The 19,833-nt window shown below is 34.3% G+C and overlaps 1 protein-coding gene across 3 annotated transcripts in view; it reads right to left on the minus strand.

Annotated features, from left to right (window-relative positions):
* Positions 1–19,833, minus strand: part of PIBF1 (progesterone immunomodulatory binding factor 1) — a 207,071-nt gene that overhangs the window by 89,328 nt on the left and 97,910 nt on the right. For all 3 annotated transcript variants that reach the window (XM_076009380.1, XM_020290316.2, XM_012774113.3), the window contains 3 exons: positions 17,945–18,110; positions 9,178–9,328; positions 3,005–3,095 (listed from right to left, as the gene is read on the minus strand). In XM_076009380.1, the coding sequence (XP_075865495.1) occupies positions 3,005–3,095; positions 9,178–9,328; positions 17,945–18,110 (408 nt within the window). The remainder of the gene's footprint in view (positions 1–3,004; positions 3,096–9,177; positions 9,329–17,944; positions 18,111–19,833) is intronic.

Genomic DNA, 19,833 nt, shown 5'->3' on the forward strand with positions numbered 1-19,833 from the left:
TCTTTTTTTCTTGTAACAAAGATTCTTTTCAAGGATTCAGATGCTAAAATAGGGAAAAGAATGGATTTTATCCATTAAACTTCAATTTTTAGTATTTTGTCTATCATTTACCACTGATAGAGAAGTCTCTTACTCAAGAAATTATGTTTCTATTCTTCCCTAGCAACATCAGATGCAAAAACAGAGATATGCTGAAAATTACAAAATATTCTAGGTCACCCATAGTGACTTTTTGAGGGACTTGGAATGGGGCAGAATTACAACTGTTTCAAATAATATATATTTTAAAATAGCTGAATTTTCACCAGACAAAATTAACCAGTCCAGCCACAAATATTTTCATATTTTCTATTCATCTAGCCTTGATCTAAATTTGGCTTATATTTAGTTTAACCAGTAAGAGAAGTAAGTTCAAAGCATCTTTTTCTTATTTCCTAAAAAGTGGTTTATGTCTTACATCACTTTAGATAGCTATAAAGACATTTTATTCTCTGAGTCATCACTTCAAAGTTACTACAAAAGTACTGGAGTTAAGATGGATTGCTTTTCTTATTTAGTGTGTAATGTCTCTAAATGTCTAAATCAATTTAAATAAAAACAAGGAGCTTTGAATCCTCAAATACTCAGTTGAGAAAACAATTCTACTAGGTATCTTGCACTGAGCTTGGTACAGATAGTGAAGAATAAACAAGAATAAGATGTAGGTGCTGACCTTGAAGAATATTTCATGTAGCTGGGGAAATTACATAGGAAATGATAGCTATGAGATAAGAGCAATGCTGTGCTGTGTGGTACGGAGAAATAGATGTCTACAGGCAGAGAGATATATTGACCCTCATTTTGGGGAGAGAGGAAAATAACACTGGAGAGAGAGGTAAGGCCACATTATGGAGGGACCTGGAAGTCTGACAGCAACATTCAGATTTGACATGGTAGCAAATGGTGCAGTAGGAAACAGGTACAAACAGGATGAATTTGGGTGGCAGAGAAGAGTTAGGAAAAAAAAAAAAATCAGGCAGGTCAACTAGAAAATTGATTAATATATAGGTACAGTTTTCTTTTTTTTTTTTTTTTTTTTAGGACTTAAGAGTGTTTGTAAGGTACAGTTTTCTGTTAGCATACAGTTGTCACTTGGTATCCACAGGGGATTGGTTCCAGAATAATCCTACCCTGCCCTGCCCTGCACCCTGCGCTGATACCAAAATCCATGAATGCTCAAGTACCTTATATAAAACTGGTGGGGTATTTGCATATAATCTATGCATATCCTCTCATATACTTCAAATCATCTCTAGATTACTTATGATACCTCTTACAATATAAATGCTATATAAATAGTTGCTATACTATATTTTGCAGGGAATAATGACAAGGAAAAAAGTTTATAAATGTTCAGGACAGATGTAACCATTAACAACTTCTTCTTTTTTTTTTTTAGTATTTTCATTCAGTGGTTGGTTGAATCCATAGAGGCAGAACCCAGAGATATGGAGGTCTGACTGTACTTATTTTTTCTTTTTTTGAGACAGAGTCTCGCTTTGTTGCTCAGGCTAGAGTGAGTGCCATGGCGTCAGCCTAGCTCACAGCAACCTCAAACTCCTGGGCTCAAGCAATCCTTCTGCCTCAGCCTCCTGAGTAGCTGGGACTACAGGCATGTGCCACCATGCCCGGCTAATTTTTTCTATATATATTAGTTGGCCAATTAATTTCTTTCTATTGATAGTAGAGACGGGGTCTCACTCTTGCTCAGGCTAGTTTCAAACTCCTGACCTCGAGCAATCCGCCCGCCTTGGCCTCCCAGAATGCTAGGATTACAGGCGTGAGCCACCGCGCTCAGCATGACTGTACTTTTTTTGAGGGGGTGGGATAGGGTCTCACTCTGTTGCCTGGGCTATAGTGCAGTAGCATCCTCAAAGCTTATTGCAACCTCAAAGTCCTGGGCTCAAGTGATACTTCTTGCCTCAGCCTCCTGAGTAGCTGGTACTACAGGTGTGCACCACCACACTCGGCTAATTTTTCTATTTTTAGTGACGGGGGTCTCTCTATTGTTTAGGCTGGTCTAGAACCCCTGACCTCAAGTAATCCTCTCACCTCGGCCTCCCAAAGTGCTAGGATTACAGGCATGAGCCACCGAGCCTGGCCCAACTATACCCTTAAGCAGTATCTTACAAGATCTAGTGGATCTTCCAAAAATTTTCTTGGTCTTCATAAAGACTTTTATAGTTTCTATCATAATATATATGCTATTTCATATTACTCTCTCTAATGTGTATATCAAAAAATGTAGGCAGATGAATAAAAACAAGAAATAAAGAAAGAAAAGGAAGCATAATTAATTTTAACCTGAAAACTTTTTTCTTTTTTTGAGACAGAGTCTCGCTTTGTTGTTCAGGCTAGAGTGAGTGCCATGGCGTCAGCCTAGCTCACAGCAACCTCAAACTCCTGGGCTCAAGCAATCCTTCTGCCTCAGCCTCCTGAGTAGCTGGGACTACAGGCATGTGCTACCATGCCCAGCTAATTCTTTCTATATATATTAGTTGGCCAATTAATTTCTGTCTATTTATAGTAGAGAGGGGGTCTCGCTCTTGCTCAGGCTGGTTTCAAATTCCTGACCTCCAGCAATCCGCCTTCCTTGGCCTCCCACAACGCTAGGATTACAGGCGTGAGCCACCGCACCAGGCCTGAAAACTGTTGATACAAAGCATTTGTAACTTATCTGAAATTAATGCAAAAACAGAATAAAAATGGCATCCTTATCACTGAATCTGATTCTACGAAAACTTTAATGTGCACTTCTATTCTAATGACCATTAAACTCATTTAAATATACATGAAGTATATTATTATTATTTACAGTGTTTTATTTTGTAAGCAACTTAATATTTATGCATACTAAGAATAAAGTAACTTTACTTTGTCATTCAGCTCAGCACATTATCAAAAAGCATAATGTAATTACATTTAGCTTGAGTAGATAAGTAAACTAAATATATATTGATTTTACCTTTGCTTTAGTCGTCTTTTGGCTGTTGTGGGAACATTAGCACCATACCCATAGGAAAAAAGAATCCTTTCAGCCTCATCTTCATTTTCAACTGGAAAATATTAAAGTGTATAATGTGAAACATTTTTTTCCCTTAAAAAACACAGCAGAAATGAAAATAAGAGGTTATAATAATATATTAGGGAGCATAAGAACATTAAAGAAGGCTAATGTGTAATCTCAAACAGCCCATTTGTAAGTAAAAGCATATTTCTTTCTTTCTTTCTTTCTCTCTCTCTCTTTTTTTAACTACCACCTTCTCTTTTATTTATTCACTAGCACACAGGAAACTTGACACATCAGATTTTTGAAAAAATGAGGGAAGGACACCTGCAATTAAATGACATCTATGTGTATTGTGAGTAGCACTAAACTAGCTAAATGAATCGAGAGTGTTCATTAGTGTCTCCCTAGCACACTGGTATGAATGTTTTTAACCCAGGCATTGAAAGCAAGACACTCTCCTGGTCTGAGCATGTGCCATGGGCCTCCTTCCTGATTTTTTTTTAAATTTAATTTTATTTTAAAATATTAAGGGGGTAGAAGCATATTTCTCAAAGTATATCCTTGCTTAGATTTTGTTCCATCTATTTTGGAAAGGTGTAAGGGACTGTATCATATGACATGCTAAGCTTTCTGTTAAAAAGCACAATAATACATATACTGTACTACTCTCAAGGACTCGAAGGCTTTTTGATGAAATATATATTATGTAAGATGACAAATAACGATAATATCAATTTCATTAATTTTCTTCTTGATAAAAGAAATATATATTTTTAATTATGATTATGTTATCAAAATAACTTTATTATAACTTACAGTAACAAAATTATGCAGTTACGTAGGCTACTCCGTAAAGAAAATGCATAGTCCTAAGCATGAAATGAAAGCTTTAATTTTTTTAAATTGTATATAAATTCAGAGAAAAATAATTTATTAAATACTTCTAAATTCAGCTATTATCTCACCACTCCCCAAAAAGAATTTTAACTAATAGGTTTACATTTTATGGATAAAAAGTTTAAATGTAATGACAGTTTACTGCAAGCTGGAGTTAAAAGATATTTCATCAAAGGCCATAAAAACTAAAGTTTTACTAGCTCAAAGTAGTCAATGACATATAAAAACTTTTATGATACTGTTTATCAGCAGCCATTATTTTAGTGTTAAAAAGAGAAACTTACTTTGAGGACTATCTCAGATTTTTTTTAAAAAACCATATATTATACACCCACAAATGAAGCTTGACTATTTGTATGCCTATCAATATAATATGTACATATTTAGTGATTGTTCCTTCTGCAGTAAAGATTTTAGAAAATTCATAAGTGTCTTCCTTTAATTTTGTCCCTATTTTTCACAGTAAACCAGGATCAGGTTTCAAAGGTAGGATTATTAGTTGTTAGGGACACGTGATCATGATACATGCCATTGTCAATATTGTTACCAGCTATCAGATAACTCTAGATCCAAGAGGAATTCTCCAATTTGGCTCTACCAGAACTATAGCTAACATTTAGATATGTATTTGACTAATGTCTCTCTTAAATATTTCTAAATTCAGAGAAGGGGGGTAAATTTAGTTAACATCTCAAAACCCATCAGATATTGATGGACATGCTAAATCTGGATTAAATGGATCAATAACTCATAAAGTTACTATTCTAGCAGGAATTTAATTATAGAAATAAGGTACTATATAACATGGTAAATGCTACTAAAGAGATGTGAACAACATGTCTTAGAAGCAGAGCATGGAACAACTATATGGGAGTGCTATTATTTCCCATGCTAGAAAGCATAAGGAAAGTATGGGGAGATTGGCTTTCAGAGAGAACATGCAAGAGGCAACAGCATGTGCAGAGGCATAGACTTGAGAAGTATGTGAAGTTTTAGCATGGATTTGGTTTGGAGGACAGCAGTTGTAGAAAGGTAGGCTTAGTTCCAATAGTGAATGGAACTAGAGTCCTGTTGGTTAGGCAAAGAAGTTTGGATTTTATTCTATGGTCAACAAGAAACTAACAGAGATTAATAAAGGAAGGTGACATGACCAATGGATTGTTGTTATTATTATTATTTTTTTTGAGACAGAGTCTCACTTTATTGCCCAGGATAGTGTGAGTGCCTGGCGTCAGCCTAGCTCACAGCAACCTCAAACTTCTGGGCTCAAGCAATCCTGCTGCCTCAGCCTCCCAAGTAGCTGGGACTACAGGCTTGCGCCACCATGCTCAGTTAATTTTTTCTATATATATTAGTTGGCCAATTAATTTCTTTCTATTTATAGTAGAGATGGGGTCTCGCTCTTGCTCAGGTTGGTTTTGAACTCCTGACTTTGAGCAATCCGCCCGCCTCGGCCTCCCAGAGTGCTGGGATTACAGGTGTGAGCCACCATGCCCGGCCCAGATTTTTGTTATTGATATTAATATTACCAAAAAAATTTCCAATAATAGGGAAGAGGATGGCTTAGACTAGTACATTGAGAATTCTTAACAAGTTACAGTAATAATCCAATCGAGATATAGTCCACAACAGCAATGGGGAAAAGAACTTGGATTCTAGATAATTGAGCAGGTGTGGGGGTGAGATGAGGCACTGCAGATAGAATGAAGGAAGAAAGAAGGTTGACAAAAGCTCATAGGATGATTAGATAAAACTTAAACTTTATTAAGAGATCAAGAATATAGTTGTCCCATGGTATTCATGGAGGACTGGTTCTAGGACCCCCACAAATACCAAAATGTATAATAGATGCTCAAGTCCCTTATATAAAATGGTGTAATTGCATATAACCTATGCACATCTTCTCGTGTACTTTGTATCATCTCTAGATTACTTATAATACCTAATATAATGTAAATGTTATATAAATAGTTGTTATACTATATTGTTTTTAAAATTTGGATTATTGTTACTATAATTGAAATAATGTTTTTCAAATTCATCCATGTTGTTTAGTAAATTGTTCCTTTTTTTTAAGTAGTAATTTACTTTATGAATGTATGATGGTTTGTTTAACCATTTTCTTAACCATTAAGACAAACACCTGGGCTGCTGCTAGTATTTTTCTATTATGAAAAAAGCTCCTACGAACATTCTAGTAGAAATCTTTTTACGTACATATGCTTTCTTTTCTCTTGGGTAAATAATTAGGAATGGAATTTCTGGATCACTGATAAGGCTATTTGATTATTTTATAAGAAACTGCCAGTTGCTTCACATTTGCACCAACATTTGGTATGGCCAGTCTTTCTAATTTTAGCCATGCTGGTGGGTGTCTTGTGGTATCTCCTTAGGCATTTTTTTTGTTTTTTCTGAGACAGGGTCTCACTCTGTTGTTTGGGTAGAGTATAGTGGTGTCAGCATAGCTCACTGCAACCTCAAACTCCTAGGCACAAGTGATCCTCCTGCCTCAGCCTCCCTCTTCACCACGCCTAGCTAAATTTTTAAATTTTTTTTTTTTTTTTTTGAGACAGAGTCTCACTTTGTTGCCCAGGCTAGAGTGAGTGCCGTGGCATCAGCCTAGCTCACAGCAACCTCAAACTCCTGGGCTCAAGCGATCCTCCTGCCTCAGCCTCCCAAGTAGCTGGGACTACAGGCATGAGCCACCATGCCCGGCTAATTTTTTCTATATATATTAGTTGGCCAATTAATTTCTTTCTATTTATAGTAGAGACAGGGTCTCGCTCTTGTTCAGGCTGGTTTCAAACTCCTGACCTGGAGCAATCCGCCTGCCTCGGCCTCCCAGAGTGCTAGGATTACAGGTGTGAGCCACCGCGCCCAGCCTAATTTTTTTAATTTTTGTAGAAACAGAGTCATGATATTGCCTAGGCTGGTCTCAAACTCCTGGCCTCAAGTTATCCTCCCACCTCGGCCTCCCAAAGTGTCACTGGGCTTTTATTCTGCACTGCCACTATGAGTAATAATGTTGAATACTTTTACTGAACTGATTGGACATTCACATATCTTCCTTTATGAAGTGTTTGTTCAAACCTTTGGCCATTTTTTAAATAGGACTATTTTCTTTTTATCCTTGAGTTGTATGAGCTCTCTTTATATTCTGATGTATTAATTTCCTATTGTTGGGCTGGATGTAGTGGCTCACCAGAAATTGAGCACAGGAGCTTGAGACCAGCCTGGGCGACATAATTGCCTTTCTCTACAAAAAATAAAAACATTAGCCAGGCCTGGTGGCACACACCTGTAGGCCCAGCTACTTGGGAGGCTGAGGCAGGAGGATTGCTTGAACCTAGGAATTTGAGGCTATAGTGAGATAAGATAGTGCCACTACACTCCAGCCTGGGTGACAGAGCAAGACTCTGTCTCTTAAAAAAAAAAATGTCCTATTGCTGCTGTAACATATTACCAGACTTTATGGCCTAAACAGTACAAATTTGTCTTTCACTTCTAGTGGTCATAAGTCCAAAAACCTGTTTCAATAGCTTAAGTCAAAGTGTTAGCAGGGCTAGTTCCATCTGGAGGCTCTAAGGGAGAATCTGTTTCCTTGCCTTTTCCAGCTTCAGAGGTTGACTTCTAACGTAAAATATTCACAGGTTCCAGAGATTAGGACATGGATATCTTTGCAAGGGCAATTTTTAGCCTACTACACTTCGATACCAGTTCTTTGTCTAATTTATATTTTGTGAGTATTTTCTCCTAGGTGTTTTCTTATTTTGGATACCATTCCTTTGTCACATATAAAATTGCCATTATTTTTTCTGAGTCTGTGTCTTGGCTACTGATTTCTTAATGGTATATGGCAGTTCATTTCCATAAAAATGTTCACTTGATTGCTTTGCTGTCTTTGTTAAAAATCAAATTATCATTTAAGTATGGATCTGTTTCTGGGTTCTCTAGGCTGTTTTGTTGCTGTATGCGTCTTTCTGTAAACCCGTACTATACTAGCTTGACATTGCAACTTTATAGTTAAGTCTTTTTTTTTTTTTTTTTTTTTTGAGACAGAGTCTCACTTTGTTGTCCAGGCTAGAGTGAGTGCCGTGGCGTCAGCCTAGCTCACAGCAACCTCAAACTCCTGGGCTTGAGTGATCCTTCTGCCTCAGCCTCCCGAGTAGCTGGGACTACAGGCATGCGCTACCATGCCCGGCTAATTTTTTATATATATATATCACTTGGCCAATTAATTTATTTCTATTTATAGTAGAGACGGGGTCTCGCTCTTGCTCAGGCTGGTTTTGAACTCCTGACCTTGAGCAATCCGCCCGCCTCGGCCTCCCAAGAGCTAGGATTACAGGCGTGAGCCACAGCACCCGGCCTATAGTTAAGTCTTGAAGTGAGGCTGTATAAGTCTTCTAACCTTGTTCTTATATTTAAGAGCTGGGGTGTCTCACTATATTGCCCAGGCTAGAGTGTAGTGGCTAGTTACAAGTGTGATCACAGCACACCACAGATTGGAACTCCTGGGCTCAAGTGATCCTCTTGTCTCAGCCTCCTAAGTAGCTAGGACTATAAGCATATGCCACCATGTCTGGTTAATTAAAAAACACTTTTGTTTGTAGAGTTGGTGTGGTGCTATGTTTCCCAGGTTGGTCTTGAACTCCTGACCTCAAGTGATTCTGCTACCTTAGCCTCCCAAAGTGCTGTGATTACAGGTGTGAGCCACCATGTCCAGCCCATACAATGAATGTCTATTCTTCCTTCTAGACTCATTCCAGTGTCATCAACCCTTTTAGATACTTCTCACCTAGGTGGAATTAATTCATGACCTATTCTATATTTTGACAAAGAACTGCATATCTCCTGTTTATAGCACTTACTCTTACAACATCAATTATTTGTTAATATGTTTGTCTCTCCTGGTGGACTAGACTAGAAACCTCTATGAGGCAAGAGTTATCTGCATGAACTCCTGCTCCTGGCAGATGTAAATACTTAATAATTGTTGAATGAGTAGATTAAACAAAAAGATAAATCTACCCTATTTAACCTAACCTTTCTTTTTTGATTACAACTGCAGAGATTAAGATGAACCTTATTTAAAATGTGGAATATTCTTTAAAAAATGGTTGCCAATTATATTTTAAAAAATATACTAAAGTCATTTTAGAAATGATACCAGGTATCTATTGTTGCCAGAAAAAAAAAAAGTTGCACATGGTGGTGGGGGGGAGACTTACTTTCTGCAGTTTGCATTATTATTTCATCAAGCTCTTTTTCCAGTTTCTCATAAACGTCTAGCCTTGCCTGATGCTCAGCGTTCTGTGCTTGAAGTTCGGTAATGCGTTTTTCAGAAGAGGCTTGGAGACTATAAAATTCTTTAGTCAAAACCTAATGGTGGAAGAAAAGAATTACAAAGGCAGAATTAAATAGGTTAACAGTTAAGACAAAAAAAATGAGACAAAGATATATTTATATTTTTTCTCTTTTTAGTTTTTTAAATATTAAGAGAAAGCTTAACTGAGATGAATAATGAGGAATTAAAATACATTTATTTCTAAGGTAAATAATTTGGTTGTTTTTAACTGAAAATTATGGAGTATCTTATCATTATTATATAAATTGAATAAAAAATGAACTTAAAATTCATAGTTATGGGAGTAAGATTATCATTTTCTTATTAGAATTCAAAAATTACAACATACTTACCTGAGGGTCACTTATCTGCCAATCATAGCTATTTGAAAAAAGCTTACAAAGCTGTGTGTAAAAGTGATACACTCTTAATAAGTCCACTGTTTTCCATCAGAGCTTATTTAAGCTACTCTTACCACGGTTTCAGTGACATTTTTGGTTTCCTGAACAGTCATAATTTCAAAGCAGCAAATGAAACAGTATATATGGAGTGCTGCTTGGAGAGGTATTAGAAATTGCCTTTGTAAAGAAAAGAGGATAAAAAAATTTATTAAAAATAAGATGCAAAAGACATGGAAATTGGAGTCATTCTGTGTAAGAGCAAAAAGTTTTTTACTCTTCAATCGTAACTCATTGAAGGAAACACTATAATGATAATAATGAATTAACTGAAAAAGAGATGCTTCTAGTGACAAAGGAATGTTTTGATGCTTAAAGTAAATTCCAATTACCTACAAAGTTTATTTATTAGTACAGACTAAATTATGGAGTGGTGCTATACCTGCTTCCTAACACAGTATAAGTAATACACTGTTTCTGAGAGACAAAAGCATACTATGGTTAAGAATAAGGTTTGGAGAGAGAAAGATTTGGATTTTAATATGCTTTTGACACTTGTTAGCTGTGGTCTTAGGCAATTATTTATTCTTTCTAGGCCTACTTTAAAACACTGTTGGAAGGATTAAATAAGATGATAAATTTATACTGTTTAGCAGAATGTCTACAACATAGTAAGTGTTGCAAAATACTATTACTATAATAAGAAATATAATTATGAGAACTCTATATTAAATAGCACATGGAAATAGAGTTCCACTGATTTAATTATCCTAAATTGTCTATAATTAAACACTTTTGAAGACAACTTATTTTCTCTAATGACATAAAGTTCATCCTAGAAAAAGAAGATACAGAAGATAATGAAGACCTATTTACAGTTCTTAATAAGCAGAAATTATAATATAATTTTCCTTAACTCACTCCATGTCATTTCCTTTAATTTTCAGTAAAATTTCCCCAGAAAGTAAACAAAACATCATTCCCCACACTTCAAATACATTCCTTTGGAGGGTGGACAAGGAATAACACAGCAATAATATTTTTAGTATGATTTCTAGTGGCTCTGATTTGGTCAGAAAAACAAAATTCATGTTTTAGTATTATTTCTTCTTTCTTCTTACAGGCTAGGAATGTATTTTCTAGAAGTTTATTAATTCCTTATAACAAAATCACTGCTCATTGAATCTGTGGCTTTCATGAAATTCATTATGTTAGGATGTAATTCGTTAAGAATCTGGTGGCTGATGACAATTATTAATACCACTGTCAAAAAAAAAAAAAGGATCAGTAAATGTAGTGTTCAATGACTACTCCCAAAGCAGAGCTGATACTTTTTCATTTCTACCCTACTTTGCTCAAAAACAAACAAACAAAAAACACACACACATACAAAGAAAAACCTGCAGAAATGAATATTTAAAGAGATAAAGAATCAAAATGTTAAAGATGGAATTTTTATAAAGTATTGTTTTAAGAAGAAATTTTGGCTGGGGGTGGTGGCTCATGCCTGTAATCCCAGCACTTTGGGAGATTGAGGCGGGAGGACTGCTTGAGCCCAGGAGTTCAAGGTGGAGCTATGAATGCACCACTGTACTCCAGTGTGGGTAACAGAGTGAGACTCTGTCTCAATCAATAAAAAATTAAAACTACAGAGAAGAGACAAACATATAAAGCCAGTGTTTTGGGAACCTTTGCCAATTAATAACTGGGTTGACATAAAAAAGATAGAAAGATCACAAATCAACAATCTAATGAATTGTTTCAAGGAACTAAAGAGGTAAGAGCAAACTAAACACAAACTCAGCATAAGAAAAGAAATAACTAAGGTCAGAGCAAAAGTACATGAAATAAAAAACAAAATACAAAAGATTAATGAAACAAAAAATTGGTTCTTTGAAATTGATAGACCTTTCTCTAGATTAACAAGAAATAGAAAAGAAAGGACCCAAAATAAACCCAATTAGAAATGAAAAGGGAGATATTACAACAGATGCTACAGAAATATAAAATATCGACTCAATATAAAACTCTATGAACATAAACTTGAAAATGTGGAGAAAATGGACAAATTCCTGGAAACACACAACCTCCCAAGGTTCAATCAGGAAGAGACAGAACTTCTGAACAGATCAATCATGAGCAACTAATTGAAGTAGCGATAAAAAAAAAGTCCTGGACCAGATGGTTTCACTGCTAAATTTTATCACCTAGAAAGAGGAACTGGTACCTATACTGCTGAAATTATTCCATAACATTGAGAAGGAAGGAATCCTCCCCAACTCATTCTACAAAACCAGTGTTACCTTGATACCAAAGCCAGTAAAGGACACAAGAAAAAAAGAAAACTATAGACCAATATCCCTTTTATGAATATAGATGCAAAAAATCCTTAATAAAATTCTAGCAATCTGAATTCAGCAGCACATCAAAAATATAATCTAAAAAAAAAAATATATATATATAAAATCTACCAGGAACAGGTGGGCTTCATCTCAGAGATGTATGGATGGTTCAACATACGTAAATCCTTAAATATGATTCACCACACAAACAGAAGCAAAAACAAAGATCATATGGTCATCTCAATAGATGCAGAAAAAGCATTCAATAAAATTCAGCACCCTTTTATGATAAAAACTAGTAACAAAATAGGCATAGATGGAACATATCTTAAAATTATAAAAGCCTCATATGACAAACCCACAGCCAACGTCATACTGAACGGGAAAAAGTTGAAAGCATTTCCACTCGGAAATGGAACAAGACAAGAATGCCTACTGTCACCACTTCTAGTCAACATAGCGCTGGAAGTCCTAGCCAGTGCAATCAGGCAAGAAAAGGAAATTAAGGGTATCCAAATGGGGAAAGAGGAGGTCAAACTATCCTCTTTGTTGATGATATATGCTTTTATATCTAGAAAATCCCAAAGATTCCACCAAGAGATTCCTGGAATTGATAAATAAATTTAGCAAAGTCTCAGGTTATAAAATCAATGTATACAAATAAGTTGCATTCCTATACACCAACAACAATGAAGCTGAGAATCAAGTCAAAGACTCAATACCTTTCACAATAACTACAAAGAAAATAAAATATCTAGGAATATATTTAACTAAGGAGGTGAAAGATCTCTACAAAGAGAACTATGAATCATTAAGGAAGGAAACTGCAGATGATATAAACAAATGGAAAAACATATCATGCTCATGGATTGGCAGAATCAATATTGTTAGAATGTTCATACTACCCAAAGCGATTCAGAGATTAAATGCATTCCCCAACAAAACACCAACATAATTTTTCACAGATCTAGAAAAAAATGCTATACTTCATTTGGAACCAGAGAAGAGCCTGAATAGCCAAAGCAATCTTAAACAAAATAAATAAATCTTCAGGCATCACTTTACAGGACTTTAAGCTATACTACAAGGCTATAGTAACCAAAACACCATGGTACTGGCACAAAAATAGACACAGACCAACAGAACAGAACAGAAAACCCAGATATAAAACCATCCTCATATTGCCATCTGATCTTTGACAAGGCAGACAAAAACAAACACAGGGGAAAAGAATCCCTATTCAATAAATGGGGCTGGGAAAATTGGAAGATTTTCCACATATAGAAGATTGAAACAGAATCCACTCACAAAAATTAATTCAAGATGGATAATGGGTTTAAACCTAAGATATGAAACCATAAACATTCTAGAAGAAAATATCAGAAAAACACTTCTAGATATTGGCCTAGACAAACGATTTATGAAGAAGACCCCAAGGGCAATCAGAGCAACAGTAAAAATAAATAAATTGGGCTTGATTAAATTAAAAAGCTCCTGGACAGCCAAGGAAATAATCTACAGAGCAAATAGACAACCTACAGGATGGGAGAAAATATTTGCATGCTATGTATCTGATAAAGAGCTAATAACCAGAATTTATGAAGAATTCAAGCAAATCAGCAAGAAAAAAAATCAAATAATCACATTAAAAAGTGGGCAAAAGACATGAACAGAAGCTTTTCAAAAGAAGATAGATTAATTGCCAATAAACATGAAAAAAGGCTCAACATCACTAATCATCAGACAAATGCAAATCAAAACCACAATGAGATATCACCTAACCCCAATGAGAATGGCTTTCATCAAAAAGTCCTAAAACAATACATGCTGGCATGGATGTGGAGAGAAAAGGAACGCTTATACACTGTTGGTGGGACCACAAACTAGTGCAACTTTTATGGAAAATAGTAGAGTGATTCCTCAAAGAACTAAAAGTAGACCTACCATTTGACCCAGCAATCCCACTACTGGGTATTTACCCTAAGGAAAAAAAGTCATTTTATCAAAAAGACACTTGCACTAGAATGTTCATTGCAGCACGATTCACAATCTCAAAGATGTAGAATCAATCTAAGTGCTCATCAATTCATTAGTGGATTAATAAAATGTGGTATATATATATATATATACCATGGAGTACTATCCAACCATAAAAAAATGAATTAATACCTTTTGCAACAATCTGGATGGAAGTGCAAGAATGGAAAAGCAAACACCACATGTACTCACTGTTAAACTGGAATTAACTGATTAGCACTCATGTGCACGGATGGAAGTAAAACTCAACGGATATCATGTAGGTGGGAGTAGGGAGGAGAGGATGGGTGAATTCATACCGAATGGGTACAATGTACACTACCTGGGTGATGGGCACATTTATAACTTTGACTCAAGCAGTATAAAAGCAATCCCTGTAACCAAAACATTTGTAGCCCTGTAATAGTCTGAAATTAAAAAATAAATTAAAAAATTGTCTTAGAAACACTTTCTGGAATTCAAAAAAAAGATTCAAACAATGGTAGTGGATTAGTGTTAATAAAACCATTCAATCATTCATTAGCTATTTGTCAAGCATCCTTTAAGAGAGAGGCACTGTTAGGCATTTGTGACACAATGATAAATAAATATTCCCTGTCCTCTCAAGGCCTCATTTAACACAGGCAGAAAATATAAAGATATTCCCCCAAGTCTCAGTTTTATCAACCAGAGTTTTTAGAACAGTAACATTTTTACAAAGGTGTATCTCCATCTAAGACCTTTAAACAAAACAAAATAATTACTAGTCACCTGCATCCAAGTAGATAGGCCTATGGGAAAGTGGTTTTCAAACTGTAAGTTGCAGTCTTTTGGAGGTCATAAAATTGATTTGGTCTGCAACCAGCCAAAGACAATAAAATAGAATGTGTGGGAGAATCAACTGCAACAGATTATGACTGCAGCAGTGTCCTGAGGAAGGTATATGAAAGAGTTTTAAATGCTGAGCACCAATTTGCTCAGGAAGTAGATACCATCTACAGTTTTTGCTTGTATCTTTTTAAATATATGTATATATTTAATACTACTTTTACATTTTTCACTAAGGGTTTATTTTCTGAGATGCTTTATCTTGTGAAGCTTAGTTTTACTAATCAGAGTACTTTTCAAAAGCATAATCTTTGTGGGATTATTGTTGCAAATATTTTATTGCTATTTAAATATTGTTGTGGTTAAAAGTATGGGATTTAAAAACTGGTTGGTTAGATGTGAGTTCACAGTTCAGTCAATTACTATTAATAGCTGTGTGACCTTAAGTAATTTAATTTTCCTGGAATAAAAAACTAGAAATAAGACATAAAAATCACTCAAGGCCAATTTGCTAATCAATCACAACCACCATTAATTTTATGGTGTATTTTTTCAAAATCTGTTTTTCCCACTTCATGCATCTTTTAAAATCTAATGCATACAGTTGTATAAAGGGCTGTTTTCACCTAATATTACTAATATAATAAAATTATATTTCATATATTCAAAATGAAATATATTCAATATATCACATATTTTATATTTCATAATTATAGTAATATGAAATTAATATTTCATATAAGGTCTTAAAATATCAATTTAATACCACTAAAATATTTTGGTATTTTGGATATATTTTGGAAATACAGAAAACATATTTTCAGATTAAAGACAAATAGTTGTATTTTATGATATTTATCCTATGATCTAATTCCCTTATATTATAATTTGGGATAAATGCTTTAATATCTGATTTATTTTAAATAGGAAAGGCTTCTAATTGATGAACTTTCAGTTTATTTGCCTCTTAGCTTCTGCTTAATGGTCTACAATTATATATTTTCATAACTGTAAAAGAAATTTTCATATACAGAAAGGAAAACTGGAAGAGTAAAATGCTTGAGTTTACAGGCTGGCACACTATTGCAGGATCTGAAAAGAAAAAAAAATCTATATTTTTTATCCAACAAATATTTATCTTTTAGGAAGGAATGCTTTCACTTTCCTAGCATTTCCTAATGTACCTAAAACAAAATTCTATAGCATCAAAGCAAAATATTCTGAGAATTTCAATGAATAGTTGCTAAGCATAAATGGATGCTTTAGATGTGTCAAACAGATTCTATAACAAAGTTACGAAGCAGTTGCTATTATTATTCCCATTTGGCAGATGAAGCAACCGAGGCTCAAAGAAAATGAATAATTTATCCAGAAAGCAATGACTAACTGGTATTCAAATCTTAGATCTCTTGACCCCAAAGCCCACAGGCCTAATTACTACTCAATACTGCTATAAGAAATCCTATTTGGGCAGAAAAGAGTTTCCATTTTTCTTTTATGCTAAAACTAAAGAGAAAAGTTTTCAAATTTTACCACTGCCCAGCAGTAAGAATGTGTGTGATCTGGTTAATTACTTAGACTAGAGCATGCAGTTCAATACCAGGGCTACTAGTCACATGTAGATAATTAAATTTAGATTTAACTTAATTAAGATTAATTAAAATAAGAAACTTAGTTCCTCAGTGCACTAGTTACATTTCAACTGCTAAATAGCCATGTCCTCTTGATAAAATATCTTTTAAAATTAAGAACATAGGGCCTTTGTCATACATAACACAAATATTATTTTCCACTTTCCATTTTGTCTTCAATATTATTCAGACTTTTTTTAAATGTTTAGGTTTTATTTTTACTACATGATTTTTTTCCTTGCTTTTATTAATTGTTTAACAGATTGATTCCCGAAATGAACACAAGATAAAATTTGATCTCTATATGTTCAGCTTAGTAATTAATCTAAGTTTTATTATGCTACATGGTGTGATGTATAGATTTAACTATTTTCTCTAAATTTTCCAATGATTATCACAGTACCATTTATTGTTCAATCCATATTTTCCTCACTGATTTGAAATATGATCTTTTCCATGGATAAATTCTTAAATTTATAGAATGTGTTTTGAGGCTTTTTATTTTAATACTATCTGTGGCCTGTTTTTGTGTGCGTGTGTTTATTTTTATTTTTTTGAGACAGAGTCTCGCTTTGTTGCCCAGGCTAGAGTGAGTGCCATGGCGTCAGCCTAGCTCACAGCTACCTCAAACTCCTGGGCTCAAGTAATCCCACTGTCTCAGCCTCCCGAGTAGCTGGGACTACAGGCATGCACCACCATGCACAGCTAATTTTTTCTATATATATTAGTTGGTCAATTAATTTCTTTCTATTTTTAGCAAAGACAGGGGCTCGCTGTTGCTCAGGCTGGTTTCGAGCAATCTGCCTGCCTGGGCCTCCCAGAGCGCTAGGATTACAGGCGTGAGCTACCGCACCTGGCCTTTGTGTGTGTTTTAATTATTCTTGCCTCAGAATGCGTTTTAAAATGTGATATATATTTCTTCTCATTATATCTTTTTAAAATAATTGATTATTCTGTTTTTCCTTCCAGTTGTACTACAGAATTACTTTGTTGAATTATAAAAAGTATGCTAGCATTTGATTAGAAATGAATATATAATATTACTTAATGAAAATTGAAAAATATTTAATTCTGAATCTTCCCTTTCAGAAAGATGGTGTTTCTTTTTACATGTTAGTGAAGTTCTATTAGTTTTTTTGATACAGATTCTGTACTGTTCTTATTAAAAATATTCCAAGTAATTATATATTTTTGGTTGCTATTGTGAATAAGATCTTTTCCTATTTTTTTGTTTTCTAACAATTCCTGTCCTTTTAGTACACAATCATTTTGAAATATGTATTTCCTTGTTTTTTGGTTTTGTGTGTGTGTGTGTGTGTGTGTGTGTGTACAGGACAGTGCCAGGCCCTACAGGAGAAATAAAGCTTGATTTAAACTCTGTAATTAGGGAGCTTACTTGCTATGCTATTATTGGGAAAAAAGGCTTGTACATGTACCTCCAATTTTTTCTGATACTTTTCACATTCCAATTGACACTGTGTGAGATTTCTTGTAGTTTCCTCTTGTAGAAGTTGAACACGCTCACTTTCAAAGGATTTTAATTTACTTTGATGGAGAAATTCTGTTAGTTTGCTTTCTGTACTAAGTTGTAGTTCTCTGTACCTGAAAGAAGTGAAGTGGTTATAAGACTCCAAAGAAAGCATTATCAATGACTTATATAAACATAAACTTTAATTCTAACTTTTTATACTCCCTTATTTATAGTTAATAATTTATATTTATTCAGCAAAGCTTTTATAAATTATTTAGATAGGCATATGTATAGAAATATGTAAGCCCAGAGAACATAACAAACCAATTAACTGCCTCTATTCCACTCTTATTTTCATTCCTTCCATCCAAAAATCATTATTGCCTATTATTATTTTTTATGACATTTCAAATAAAAAATGGTAAGAGCAAGTTTCAACTATATTGCTTAAAATAATTTGATTTTTATAATTTTCACAGGACTTCTTAATCCACAGTATTTTCTCAACTTGCTATTTCATTCTAACTAATGTCAGATGGAGAAGAATGGCATAAAATATGCACATTAAAATGCAATTCTTAAAACACAAAATAAATTTTTAAGTTAGTGAATATGTATATTTAAATATTACAAGAAAATATAATACACAATTGCAAAGGTAAACACAGAACTACTAGAAGCCTATAATAACACAGATAAGGAACATTCTCTTCATTATATAGGTATAACTAGTAATAAAAACATTTCCACTTAACATATAAATCATCACATATTATAAATTTAAAAATATTTCAGGCTGATTATGTTTTAAAAGAAAGTAAAATACAGATACATTATAGCTTTTCAGGGAGCTATTATGAATCCAGTATAACGTTAGATATGTTATTGAAATTCATTTATCCAAATATTTATTGAGCAAATCACTATGCTAGGTAATGGGTATACAATGGTAAATAAAATATTGCTTCTTTTCCCTTACAGAACTTATATTTTCCTGAGGAAGACACATAAATAAACATGAATATTTAATAGAGTATGGTAATCCCTAGGTTCAATGGCCACATATAGTAAGGAGACCTAACTTGTTTTGTGTAGGCATGAAGGGGTGTGTGTGTGTGTGTGTTTGTGTGTGTGTGTGTGTGTGTGTGTGTGACAGAGAGAGAGAGAGAGAGACAGAGAGAGAGAGAGAGAAAAGAGGTGGGAGAAGGGATAGGGTGGGAGGTGTTCTATGGAGAAGAAAGAGAGTATGGACAGGACAGGGAAGCAGGGAGCACAGTCTGCTTTATCCATGGTATCTCATTTAATCCTTACAGCAAACCTATTAGGTATTTTGCAGATGAGGAATCTGTGGTTCAGAGACGTCAAAGAATTTCTTTAACAGGAACAAGCTGCTAATCAATTTCAGTTTTGGTCTCAAATATAATTTTATATTTCACTCCACAGCAATGGTCCTTCCATTATTACATGATAATCTTAACTGACATTTCTCAGGTAAGGTAAACATTAAAATGTTTTTTAAAGGTCATTTCACTCCAGAAAGTGACAATAACATTAAAGGACAGTCAGAGAAGAATAGGTATTAGATATCTGCTATGGGTTACTCTACTCTTGGAACTTTTATCTTTGGCAAAAATATCTCACATTCAGATTGGTGGAAGTTCCATACAATGTATATTATGTATCACTTTATATATAGCAAGGTTTTAACGTAAATGTCAGCTTTTGTGCTTAACTTTTTCTGAAAGTCTTGGCATTAATCATACATTTTAAAAATAATTTTATTTAAAAAAATTCCTTTTTATATGGAAAAGTAAGCATTGATAAAATATTCGAGATGTAATTCATATACCATAA

Source organism: Microcebus murinus, chromosome 13, assembly GCF_040939455.1.
Source record: "Microcebus murinus isolate Inina chromosome 13, M.murinus_Inina_mat1.0, whole genome shotgun sequence".
In the NCBI taxonomy this organism is placed as follows: Eukaryota; Metazoa; Chordata; class Mammalia; order Primates; family Cheirogaleidae; genus Microcebus; species Microcebus murinus.